Source organism: Corvus brachyrhynchos, unplaced genomic scaffold, assembly GCF_000691975.1.
Source record: "Corvus brachyrhynchos isolate BGI_N302 unplaced genomic scaffold, ASM69197v1 scaffold164, whole genome shotgun sequence".
NCBI classification, from domain to species: Eukaryota; Metazoa; Chordata; class Aves; order Passeriformes; family Corvidae; genus Corvus; species Corvus brachyrhynchos.
In genome coordinates this window covers 317,514-330,612 of record NW_008237426.1, presented here as the reverse complement: position 1 = coordinate 330,612, position 13,099 = coordinate 317,514, and the positions used below count along the sequence as shown (strand labels likewise).

The window sequence follows — 13,099 nt, the reverse complement described above, 5'->3', positions numbered from 1 at the left end:
GCTTCTCTGGGCTCTCAGAGCCCAGGTGAGCAGCAGGACAGAGGGTTTAGGGGGAGCAGGTGCTGGAGGACCCTCCCGGACGGAGGGAGCTTTTATTCTCTACTTTTTTACTACTTTAGGCTCATTCTGCTTCTCTGGCTGCTAATGCTAATGCTCGGCTCTTCCTGGATGCTGAATCACCATGGCACTGCTGGAGAGCCATCTTCCAGTTTGGCAAGTGCCAAAGGGAGGAAGGAAGATTTCCATGGGCAAACACTGGCAGGCACCAATGTTCTGTACACAGAGTCCTGGCAGGAGGGCTCTCAGGAGCACTCAGACTTTGGATACATGCCTTGTTTGGGGGTGATTACCAGGGAAGCGGTTGATTTTTTACCATTCCCGCCCAGCTCAAGCAACACGTGCGACATCTGTGTTGCTGGGCTCTAAACTGGCTTACACCCAGATGTGTGAGTTTTCCTTGGATATTTGTAGTGCTGGAGACCTTAGAGCTGGTCACCAGTGCCCTCCTGCATCACTGGCAGCACCCTGTGTGATCCTCCTGGGCTTCCCTGAAGTTCCTTTCCACGATGTGGGTGGTGCTAGCTGTATTGACCCACTGGTCACAGTAATCTCAGCACTGGACTCTGAACTTGTTATTTGTTATTGATACCCAAGGTTGGGTGACACCATCTTCCCGTAATTCCCGCACCTTTCTTGATTCCTGGACATGTTCCTCATGGGCAGAGTCGTTGTGGTCCCTGTGCCATGTGAAAATGTGTTTGCTTTGTTTTTGTTGACTCTCCTCTTGTCCTTAGGTAGTTGCCCAGGTTCCTCTTTGCTGCCCATTGAGGATTTATTTGTTTTATACTTGTACTATGGCCTCCCTTTCCATGTCTCCTTTCACTGAAAATGCTTGCTGTGTTTACTTTACCACCATTTCTGAACTTTGCAGTGAACAACAGAGAACAAGCAGAACTTGTGTCTTTGGTGTTCTCCACTTTGGTCACTCCTATTTTCTCCAATTCAGGCTGGAGGATTCACTTCCCACCAAGATATCTGGGTTTTTTGGCTGCAGTTGTTATTGCCAGAAAAAAAAAAAAAAGTGTTTTTGGTTTTATTTCACACACACACACACACACACTCTTTTCAGCTAGAAGTTGGCTTTGTCTCTCACCATGGACTTTCTGTTTGGTCTGAGGTGGTCTGTACCTCTGGTGTGTCACCAGATCCTGTGATTATCACATTTTCTATAGAAGAGGTTACATCTAGATTGACCTCTTTTAGAAATAATGCTCTGGGCTGTGTCCTCAGTGGAACAAAACAAAGCCCCCACATAGAAAAATTGCAGATACAGGCCTGAACATGGAAAATTTCAGTTGGTTGAGTTGTATGAAAACATGTTTCCAGAGTTTGTCTTTCCATGATGTTTAGAAGATTGACATACAAAATAGCAATTGTGGAATATGCTGGGATTTAAATAGTTAAAATGCAGAACAGAACTCCTCAAAGGCTGAGCAGCAAATGAATTTTTAAGAGTTTATTGTTGGTACTACTCTGGGGGGCTTTTCTTAGAGACATGATCCTCAGGGTGGGTATTGTATTGTCCTGATGTTGTAAAACCCAACAAAATTATTCCTTTGGCTTTTGAGGCAGCTGAGGGAGTTTGGTGAAGGCAAAAGCTCTGTGGACCTTTTGGGTGGAAGGGTAATATGGGCCACTTTCCTAACTCTGGTTTCCTCATTGATCCTGTAAAGAGGTGCCATGGCAATTACAAGAGAATGTGAGTGTTTACCTTATTAGGTATAAATCATTATGTATAAATTATTATGTAAAAATATTATGTATAAATTATGTATTACTGGCACAGGTTGGGGAGGCCCTGGCACAGGTTGCCCAGAGAAGCTGTGGCTGCCCCATCCCTGGAAGTGTTCAAGGATGGGGCTTGGAGCAACCTGGCCTAGTGGAAGATACCCCTGCCCATGGCAGGGTATAGAATGAGATGAGCTTTAAGGTCCTTTCCTTCTGTGATTCAGTTATTCTATGATTATGTAGTAAAAAAGTTTTGTATTATTTAAGATAATAAAAAAAGCTTTACATAATAATAATAATAATAATAATAATAATAATAATAAAGGCTTTACAGAACAGGTGGTTCAGAATCTTCCCAGAAGATTACAGAAGGGGATTTTTTTTGTCAGCCAGTGGGATGGATGAAGGATTCAGCTGAAACTTGGGGCTGCTCCAGTGCAGGGAAATTTAGTATGTGCCTCTTGTCTGGGCAGGGAAAGGGAATTCACTGCAAAATAATTTGGCGAGTGGATTCACAAGCTGGCAGTGTGCCCGTGTTACTCCACTGGGCATGGAAAATGAGGGCAGCCTAGGAGCAGGCTCCGTGTGGCACAGCCGTGTCTTATGGAGCAGACAGAACCAAAAACCCTGTCTGCTTATGGATTTACCTGAGCTAACCAGAGCTAAGTTTCCACAGATATTCCCAGAGATATGAACAAGCAGCTAAATGCTTTTTTTCCTTTTGTCCATAGGAAAACCGTCCAATCCCAGAACCAGGTCCCAATGGTAGGTCTACAGATGACTGATTCTGTCTGCTTTCTTTACTTCTCTCTTTGTTTTCTCATTCTCTTTTGCTGCTCCTAGATAATATAAAGTATTTCTGAGGAAGAAAATTATCTAAAAAAAGATTGTGTGACTGAAACAGATAATGCTGCTTTTCCAGCTGAAGAGCTGAAGCAGTCACAGATAAACCCCTTTATCTGGCTTTTTTGCTTCCTGTTCCATCAGTTTGGGTATGTCACAGTAAATGGCTCTTGGGACATGTCAGATGATCTTATGCAGGACTCAATATTAATAGGATGGGCATATGGGCTGATAAAAATTTGATTCACTAACTCTCCAGGGCTGAAATCATAGCTTAGGGAGAAGGAAAAATTAAATGGACTTGTTCTTTTATTCCTGCTTCAGCAATAATAACGTCCCTCTTAAATTGTATTATTTTGTTGACCGTATTTTTTATTGACATTAGCTTTTGTCTTACTCTATTTTAAGCCTTCTTGCTTTGTGAATCATTGCACAGTTTTGTATTTCAGCAGGTGGCTCATGAATGCGCCACTCTTCTAACGTGTGCACACACAATTCTGGTGTGTTGATTGAGTGCCAGTAAATTTGAACGTGTCCATACTGGCTTGGCCTTTGCCCTGGGGCCCAGGGACAGCCCACGTGCTACTGCCCCAGTGCCTAAGAAGGTCAGTTTTTCTACAAGGAACCTTCCCTCCTTTTCTGGCAGAGGTCCTGCTGCGCATGCATTCCGTTGGCATCTGTGGCTCTGACGTTCACTACTGGCAGCATGGTCGAATTGGGGATTTTGTTGTCAAGGATCCCATGGTGTTGGGCCATGAAGCTTCCGGGACTGTCGTAAAAGTGGGCCCAGGGGTGACTCATCTGAAACCAGGTATCTGGAACCAAAACCATCTGTTCCTTTTCCTCCTAATCAGTTCCCAGGCTGTGTTCTGTTCTGTTTCGTAAGTTTATCTGAGGTTCTGAACTCACAGTATGACCTTCTCCTTCAAAAAGTGTCACTGCACTGCTGTTAGGCACCCATCTTGGCCACTAGATTATGGTAGCCTTGTCCTGGGATATCTTGAGCTGGTCTGGCTGTATTTTAATGCAGAGCAGAGTATATACTGGTACAAGGTGCCTTTTAAGGAAACTTGATAAAGCTTCAGAAACCACATCTGTAGCTCTTTCCAGCGACTTGCTGTGAGTGTTTCTTTTCTGTGTGTGTTCTTGAAGGAGCAAATGGCCTCCTACAGTGCAGAGGTCACTAGAGCAACTGCTCCAGGCCCTGTGGTGGGACCTCCACAACTAGCTGTGCTCATGCATGTCCTAGAAAATGGACTGAGCAGGGAATTTTGCAAACTTTGCTGATGAGAGCAACTTAGGCAAGAGGATGTGGGGGAGAGCCAGCAAGAGTTACAGAGAGACCCAAGGGGTGCCAATGAGATGCAGGTGAGATTCAACACAGACAAACACAAAGTGATGTTCATGACAGAAGAAACAAAACCAGCTTCATATCTAAAATGCTCTGCTGACCATCCCTGCTGAAGGGTGATGGCTCTGGCACTGTGCATAGGAGCATTGGCTCAGCAGCAGTGAAAATGCAAATCACTGGTAGGAAGGGGACAGAGACTCAGAGGATGTCAGTGCACATCTGGAACTCTGCATGCAGTTCTGGTCTTCTCCTTTCCAAAAGGATGTAAGACAAGTGAGAAAGGTTCAGAGGAGGACAAGGAAATAACGAGATGTGGAACAGCATCTCTGACGAATGTCCAAGTCAGGAACTTCAGCTGGGAGCTAGAGAGACAACTCAAGGATGTGAGGACTCATGGAGGGCTGGGAGAACAGGTTGCCCATTCTCTGGTTGCTCTGATGACTTGCGAGGCCACCTAAAGTCAGAGACTAGACAGGAGTAAGGGAATAAAGGTAGGTACTTATTTGAAAGGCCTTCAAAGGTACCCCCTGGGGAGTCCAGAGGCTACTGCTGAGATGGACCCCAAGATGGACAGCAGGTCACAAGTTCTTCACACTTTTATAGGTTTGGTTCATTTGCATATGAGGGTTAATTCTCCAATTAAAGTTTCAGTTAATGATGTAGTTTCCCCAAGCTTGCCCCCCCTTTTAGAGGCTTTGGTTTACATTTTGGGCCTAGGACGGTCTGAGTGTCCTTGGAGAGCAGGCCTGGAGAGGCTTTGTTATGTCTGCCCGGCATGAGAGAGCAGAAGTTAACAGGCTGCAAGAAACTTCAGAGTTACACACCAGGCAGTGCAGAATTTGAAAAATATGAAAGTTCAAACCTAAGGTATCAGCTCCAGCATCAGAGCAAGGCACAGTGAGGTGCAGCATTCACCTGAGATGTAGCAGACCATGTAGTTTACATGGTGGAAGGAGGAGGAGAAGCTGTTGAGTGTTACTGAAGACAAAAAAACCACTTGCAACTTGGGAGGCCTCACAGCTGCGTATCATATGAGGCTGGGAGAGTATTCAGTATGTGCTTGTCTGCCTCTGTCCTGTCAGACACCTGTTGTTGGCCAGCTCAGAGGGGATGCAGTGGCCTAGATGGCTCTTCTATGCTGCTTATCCCCATGTCTGCCTGAAAGCCTGTTGGTGGAGAGCTTGGCTCAGAGGTTTAGCTCTGATTGGCTTCCTCTGCCAAATAAATGTGAGGCTTTGTGTCCCCTTGTGTACTTGCAAGTTGTACTGTGCTCACACTGTTTTCTCTAGTCCATCCTGCTTTGTGACTGCAATGAAATAATTGCTCTTTGTCCTGCAGTGTGTGTCCTTCCAGCACCCTGAGCTATTCTGTTGTAGCACCAAGCTGTCTCTGTTCCCAGATACGTCATGCCAGGCTCCTGGGTGTTCTGCACCTTAAGCTTCCTTCCCTGTGACGGTGGTGAGGCCCTGGCACAGGCTGCCCAGAGAAGCTGTGGCTGCCCCATCCCTGGAAGTGTCCAAGGCTGGGTTGGACAAGGCTTGGAGCACCCTGGGATAGTGGAAGGTGTCCCTGCCCATGGCAAGGAGTGGAACAAGCTGAGCTTTAAGGTGCCTTCCAACACAAGTACTTCCATGATTCTATGATTCCCAAGGAACAGCTCTTTCCAGCTGGGAGCGTGGTGGCTAGCTGAGCTCACCTGCCCTATCCTCAGTATTTCCTCTTCTGATTACTACAGATTCAGCAAAGTATCTGGCCACAGTGTGATTGCCTGGGGGCTGCCCTTTCATCTGCTGAGGTTGTCTGCAAGGCAGCTGGAGGGAGGTGTGTGCGTGGCTGAGCTTCCATCTGTGCCTCCGAAACACCTCCTCTTTCCAAGTACCTGGGAAGATCTGGGTGATGAGGCTGCTGTGGAGGGAGCATTGGGAACCAGCCTGGTGTATGCAGCAAGACCTTCCTCATGTCCCTCCTGCCTCTATGGTGCCAGTGTTCCTGTGGTTTTTGATGCTCCTCCTACCTGTGTGCCACCCTGTCCCTGACCCACTCTGTTTGCTTTCACCCTGGCAGGTGACCGTGTGGCCATCGAGCCGGGTGTCCCAAGGGAAGTGGATGAGTTCTGCAAAACCGGGCGCTACAACCTGTCCCCGACCATCTTCTTCTGTGCCACACCGCCCGACGACGGGAACCTGTGCCACTACTACAAGCACAGTGCCAGCTACTGCTACAAGTCAGTCCATGTTCTCTCCACAGGGAAATATACACTCCCCGGGGGGAGATTAGCTGCAGCAATCACCTCTTGGCCCTTTGGAGCACTCTTTATGTGATCCCAACAGGTTTTATTGCTTTCTGGTCCATAAATAACATGCCTAAGCTTGAATGGCAGCCACTTTGCAAAGGGTTTGTCAGGCAGGCGTAGTTTTTCCCCTCTGGTGCCAGACATAAACATTTCTTGCATGTCTCCTAGGATGTCACCACTGGTTTACCCTTTAATTATTTTCCTTTTCCCATTTGCTCCCTGTTCTTGGGTTTTTTCCTGTCTCTTTTTATATCCTTGCCTTCCTAGGCCAGTGCCTGAAGGTCTTTGTCTGGTTCTTTGAGCTGAGTTTTGCTGCTGCTTTTCAGGAAACACCAGGGTGACTGCTGACATCTCGCTCTGTCGTTTGAGACAAAGTCATCCCGCTTTGAGCAGAGCAGGAACAGAAAGCAGGGGCCCTGCTGAGCTGTTTTCTTGTGTGACTCTGAGTGTCCCCACTAAGCTACCAGCATTACACATCTGTTTTCATGTCCAGTTCAGCAAACTTGAGTATGTTACCAATTGTGGCAGCACTGACACATTTGCTTAGAAGCAAATCTGTGCTTAAACACTCTGGCAAATCATAGAATCCCAAAAGGGTTTGTTGGTTTGGAAGGGACCTTAAAGATCATCCCATTCCACCCCCTGCCATGAGCGGGGACACCTTCTACTAAACCAGGTTGCTCCAAGTGTCATTCAGCCTGGCCATGGACACTTCCAGGGATGGGGCAGCTGCTCTGGGCACCCTGTGCCAGGTCCTCAAATACTCCAAGACCTGAAAACCCCTGTGCAACGTTATACCCACTTAAGTGCCTTTAACAAGGAGTTAAAAACAGCCCAAGTAGTGTCCCCCTGAGGCTGCTCTACCTGTGGAGCTTGTTCCTTTTCAGTGTGTGCAGAGCTGGTACTTCCATGAGCAGGAACACCCTTGGGATTGATCTTTGGTGTCTGCAGGGAAAGCGTTCAGGATTGGATCAGTCAGAAGGAGGCACTTGACTGCTCTTCTCCTGAGAGTCCTCAGGCAGGAAGCTTTCAAAACAGATACCAAGCAGCTGCTGGTCTGGATGGGATTAACATCTCACTGTCCAGACCCACTGTCATCGATTTCCTGTGTATCAAAATAACATTTTCTGACAGCATCACACATTTTCGCTTGACAGGAAGTGGTTGGTTTGTAGCTGGCTTCTTCCAGGCTTTTCCTTTTTCTCTCCAATTTGAGAAAATATTACTTTGGCTATTTATTTTATTTTTAAGCCTTGGGATACAGAGCCTGGACATGATGCTCCCAGTTTCAGATCAGCAGTGCTGTGGCTGGCTCATGTAGAGCTGATTCCCTGGCATGCAGTCACTCTGCCAGCCCAGGTTTGCTGAGAACAGATGATGGCTGAGCTCAGTGAGCTTTCTCACATTTGGGCAGTCATTGTGTGTCCTGCTGGTGGACAGACTCTGTGTTGGGTGCTCTGAGTAACTTGGTCATGCTGTGAAGCTGCCCTCCCCACTGACAGGGCGGTGCCCAAACCCAGCAGTAGCAAACGTGATGCCAAACTCTGTGACAACTGAACTTTTGGAGTTAGACCTTTAAAGCCTCCTGGAAATAAGGGACATGCAGATATGGTACAGCTGTCCTCCCTTAACCATCATTTCCATTTTTTTGGCTTCACATTGGCCTGGGTGAGATCTGACCTTGAGCTTCCCAGTGCTGTCACAGAGACCCTCCTGGCAGGCACAGCTCCCAGAGCTGTGTGAGAGCCCACACTGGTGGCTTGCTGGTGGGCAGCGTTGTGGAGCTGAGATTTATTTCTTCCAGCAGTTCAGAAGGGTTTCACGTCCTCTCCTTTTGTCTGTCACTTATGTTGGCTGTGGTACAGGGCTGTTTTTGTCCAAAAGGTGTTTGATACCCACTGCACACATTGTCTCTGACTGCTGGGAGGGCTCATGCTGGGACCAGGCCACTTGTTGAAACACTTGGTGCCTCAGGAGAGGAGATCCTGGATGTTACAGGGAGACATGGATCTGGCTGCCTTCCCTGGTGGCATCACCTTTGGCAGCAGGATGTTTTCTAAAAGCTGATTCAACCCTGGTGAGGGGCCTGGGAACTCACTGGTGGGTGAGGCATAGGGCAGCTTCAGGGTGGTACATATGCAACTGAGGGAATCCAAAGGGAATGAGTGGCAACCGAGTCCTTGTTGACTCACCAAGTACCAGAGAGTTGATGTGGGGAAGTTTGTGGGTCCCTGAGTGTGGTGCTTGGGGAAACCTCACTGATAAATGGTTCAGGTGTACTTGATGCTGCTTCAGAGGAGAGAAAGAAGCAATGGAACCTCTTGAAGCGTGTTCCAGCCTGGTGTTTCTCTGATCACAGGTGGCAGTGTGTTTTGCCACTGTGATTTACACCCATGTTTGGTCTTTGAGTGTCATGGTTTTCCTCATCACCCTCATAAACTACATTGCTAAGTGTTCATTGTGTCCCATTCTTGCAGGCTTCCAGATAACGTCACCTTTGAGGAAGGAGCCCTTATCGAGCCCCTCTCCGTGGGAATCCATGCCTGCAAAAGAGCGGGAGTCACCCTGGGAAGCAAAGTCTTCGTGTCTGGCTCTGGTACAGTGATCGTAGTCAGTCCTTGGGTTCCCTGCCTGCTGGGAGGGGATGGACAGCCTCAGGCTCTGTTTCTGGCCTCTGCTGTAAGGGTGGGTCATGGTGGAGCCACAGGCATGGTGAGGGGGACCTTGGGGCTGCCAAAGTCTCCTTGGGCCAGGAACACGCTGAGCTCTGGGCATGTTCCGAGGTGGGGCTGATGCTGCCTGGCAGTGGTTCATGTTGTCTTTCTCCCCTTTGTACCCAGGGCCAATTGGGCTCGTGAATGTGATTGTTGCTAAGATGATGGGTGCAGCAGCCGTGGTAGTTACAGGTAAGTCCTTTTAGCCCTTTCAGAGTGTGCCTGTTTCCCACCAGACAGAATCATAGAATCATTAAGGTTGGAAAAAACCTCTTAGATCATCAAGCCCAACCATTAACCCAGCACTGCCCAGCCTAACCATGTCCGTGAGTGCCACATCCACATGTTTTTTTAACAGTTCCAGGGACGGTGATTCCACCACTTCCCTGGACAGCCTGTTCCAGTGCCTGACCACTCTTTCAGGGAGGTTTGATCTTAGCAGGTTATTTTTCCCTCTGGTAGTGCTGGGTGATGGCCTGGACAGTGTTTGCACACTGTTTTCTGCATGCAGCCACACTGTGCTTCTCCACTTGTCTTTCTCTGCCCTTCTGTCTGCTCCTGCTGGGGGTTTCATTTTCCACTGGTTATCCACAGTGACTGAAGTGGCCTTTTCAGAGTCTCTGCATTTCAGAAATGGGCCTTCCTTGCATAACTCTATCCTAGACATTTCTAGACCAGCTGCTGCTTGCAGGAATGTCTTTGTCCAGCTGTGTCTGGAAAACCTCTGAGGAAGGAGATCCCATTTTTCTAGATACCTTCTCCAGGTTTGCATCTCTTAATGATGAAGCTTTTTCTGGGGTCCACTCACAAACTGTCATTTATGGAGATTTCCCCCTTGATGCAAGAACTGAAATGAGTCTTCATCACCTTTGCAGCTGCCCTTCAGGTTATTGAGACAGCCATTGCCACCTTTTTTTGCCGTGCTAACCTAGCCCAGCTCCCCCTAGCTCTCCTCTAAGGTTCAGGCCCTCTCTCTCTGTAGCATGCCCAGAAGGATGGAGAACTGGAGTAACTGCAGGATGTTCTCTGGTTGAAATTTCCACCTGGGGGTTGAACAGGGCCTGGAAGTGGTGCTCTGGGATCTTTCTGAGTGCTGATGGCCAGGAGGAGCAGTTAGAGGTGCCACTGGACATTGAGCACAGACTGCTGCCATTTGTATGTCAAAGCCCTAAAGGATCTGGACCTCTCAGGAGGCTGTTACTCACCTCCCATACTTTGAGCCAGGTGTATTTTTGACCCTTCTGTTACTGTGTTTCCATCTTTGGGTTGAGAGATAAAATTCAGGTCCCACCCTCTTGCCTTTACGGAAACATCCTTCTGTAGTAGCTCAGGTCAAAACACGAGGCACGTATTGCCTTCTCCCTTAATCCTTTTCCTGCGAAGTCCAGGGCATTTTTAGCTGTGCTGGCCTCACCCTGCAGGTGTGTGTGCTTGATGGACGTGATCAGTCCACACCTCAGATTTTGTGAAGTGTTGTCATTTGAGGATGATGTTTGCTGTAGGAAGAAAAACATCTCTGCCTCCTGAATCACACACGGGGAACCTTGTGCCCAGCTGGGCTGGTGCAGGGGCTGGGGGTGGCCTGGGTGGGGAAGGCTTGGTGAGCTGGGGTTGGTGGGGCTGAGGCAGCTGGCTCAGCCTGCCCCCCCCTCCCACTCCAGCCTGGGTGTATCTCCATAGCACCAGGAGCTGCTGCTGCTGGGGGCCTTGGGCGAGCTGAGCTGGCGGTCATGTGCCACAGGAGGTTCCTGGTGCTTGGTTTGTAGAATCAGCAGGCTTGGATACATGGAATTACCCCTTCTTATCTTTATGTGCTGGCCTAGGTACTGATTCTGACTTACAGATGTCTCTTCCGCATGAGAGGGTTTTGGCTGAGGTGCTGAGACACCCTTGAAGGTGCTGAGACACCCTTGAAGGTGCTGTCCCAAGTCAAATATTTGTGTGTGACATGAGCTGAGGAATGGGTTTGGTTTGGCTCATTGCCGCTGGAGATTTTGCTGCCTGTCTCAAGGAATTGCTTTTTGTTTCGGCTTTAGGAGCCAACACCTGTGAGGCGCCTGCCTGCCCACAGAGGCCCTCTTGCACTTTGCTACCAGATTATTTGAATACACTGCCCTGAGTTTTTATCATTTGTTTGTCTGTGAGGAACTTTGTCTGTGCAGCACTTATGGCTTTAAATGTTTGTGTTTGTTTTGACAAGCTTCTCACAGGTATAGAAATATTTAGAAAAGCTTTTCTGCAAGAACTCATCTCCTACAGCTTCTGTCTTTGGCTGGCCTGGAGTGTTTGATGTATTTAGTGGACTCCAGTTGGGTGAGAAGATCAGTGTGTTTCATGGGTCCTCATCTACTCTTCCCAAAGGTCTGTGTCTTTCTCCACTCCACTCCTGAGTGGGTGTGATTGGTATTTATGGGCAGCCTTCTCCAGTCCTTCTGCCTTGCTGTTGCTCTAAAAAGCTGCTTTTCTCCTTAGATACATGTAAAAGATCAGCCTTCCTCGTCAGTAAGTGAAGGGACGGTTTAGGTGTTTAGGGCTATCTTGCTTTGCTCTGTTAGTCACTGAAGGTGCACTTAATAATTCCTACTTAAGGCAAATTATTCCCCTTGTTCTATCTGAATCTGAAATTCTGGGTGTCAGTGCCTCCAGAAACCCTGGCATTCAAGGTCAGGGGAGGTGAGTAACTGTACAGAGCTCAACTCTTTTGAGAAAGAAGATCAACATAGAAAATCTGAGAAAAATCAAGAGTATTTATTTGTCTGTTAAGCTGGCTCATAAACCATCATGAGAAGTTAAGGGTAATTTGATAACTTCTCTGGAAGCAATCAAAACTTTAATTAGCTCCAGGGCTGGGAAGTAAAAACAAATTTCTGACTAGAGGCAGGATACAAGCCTTTAATTTTACAATTGACCAGTTTCCCAAGAGCTGTGTGGCGTTCAGCCACAGTATGGTTTAAAGCCCAAACGATTTGATCCTTCCCAAGACTCTCAAGTGTCTGGAGCTCTGAACAATCCAGTGGCTTGCAGATCTGTCTGCTTCAGTAAGTGCTTCCTGGTGATTCAGGTGTACTGAGGTTATTGCAGCCCTGGCCAGGGCTGACAGTGTTGCTGCTGCATTCCATGTGCTGCTTGGAGCCAGGGCTTCCCTCCCGAGCAGGTCAGCAAAACAGAGGCCAGCTGCAGGAAAGGTGTTGGGTGTTTTCCTGCCTGAGAATGATTTTGTGGCCACTTTGAAATGCACTGGCTGCCCTGTTACTCTAGGGCACTGCCTGAGGATTATTTCTGCCAGAGAGACAGTATAAAATATATAAAAATATGTAAAATATAGAATATAATTTCTATTATATTTTATATGTTTATATATATAATACATATTATATATATATGTATTTATAATTTAAAATATATTAGTGACTGAGCAGATGTTAAAAATGGCAGAATCCAGCTGTGTCTGCCGTGAGCTGGTGTTGTGAGACCAAACTTCACAGGGAGTTGAGTCATTATTTGAGGAGCACTGTTGAACCCCTGTGGTCTCCTTGCCATACACTGAGGTTTGGGAGATGCCAGCCATGCTGGGCAAAAGTGTTTCATAGCACTTGAAGTGCCTCAAAAAGCTCCTGGCCGTGCAATTGGTGCATGGAAGGTGTCTGAGTGCAGCTCAGCTGGGGTCAACCATGACCCCCACACAGCCTGGAGCCCAATGCCCAGAGCTTGGGAGGGACAGACGTGACTCCTGCAGCCACAGGAACGAGCCCATGTTGGGGCTTCCAGGGTGATGCTGCCTTTTCTTTTCAGCCTTGGCTTTTCCTCTTTCCTTCTGCATTTTATTATCCTTTGTTGTCCCTTCTTGAAATGCCCTCCACAGCTCTCCTGGGTGCTCAGCTTGGTAGGTGTGCCCACACTTGGCATCCTGAGCCTTCCAGCTGCCCGTGGGGGCTTGTCTGTCATCTGCCCTGCCAGTGAGTGCCTGTCCATCCCCTGCCCTGCCTGTGAGTGCCATCATTTTCGCTGTGGGATGGGCAGGGTACAGCCTCTGCCTGGCTCACTCCCAGAACTGCAGCTGAGTCAGAGCAGCTCATGTTGGAGAACTGTCCTTATCCTCCTCCTCTTTCC

The 13,099-nt window shown here is 48.0% G+C and overlaps 1 protein-coding gene across 1 annotated transcript in view; it reads left to right on the top strand.

Moving 5' to 3' along the window:
• Positions 1-153: 153 nt before the first annotated feature.
• SORD (sorbitol dehydrogenase) overlaps positions 154-13,099 on the top strand; it is an 18,158-nt gene continuing 5,212 nt past the window's right edge. Inside the window, exons 1-6 of the mRNA XM_017731102.1 lie at positions 154-213; positions 2,520-2,553; positions 3,278-3,442; positions 6,047-6,206; positions 8,753-8,871; positions 9,116-9,181. Coding sequence (XP_017586591.1) covers positions 169-213; positions 2,520-2,553; positions 3,278-3,442; positions 6,047-6,206; positions 8,753-8,871; positions 9,116-9,181 — 589 coding nt within the window. The 5' untranslated portion in view covers positions 154-168. The remainder of the gene's footprint in view (positions 214-2,519; positions 2,554-3,277; positions 3,443-6,046; positions 6,207-8,752; positions 8,872-9,115; positions 9,182-13,099) is intronic.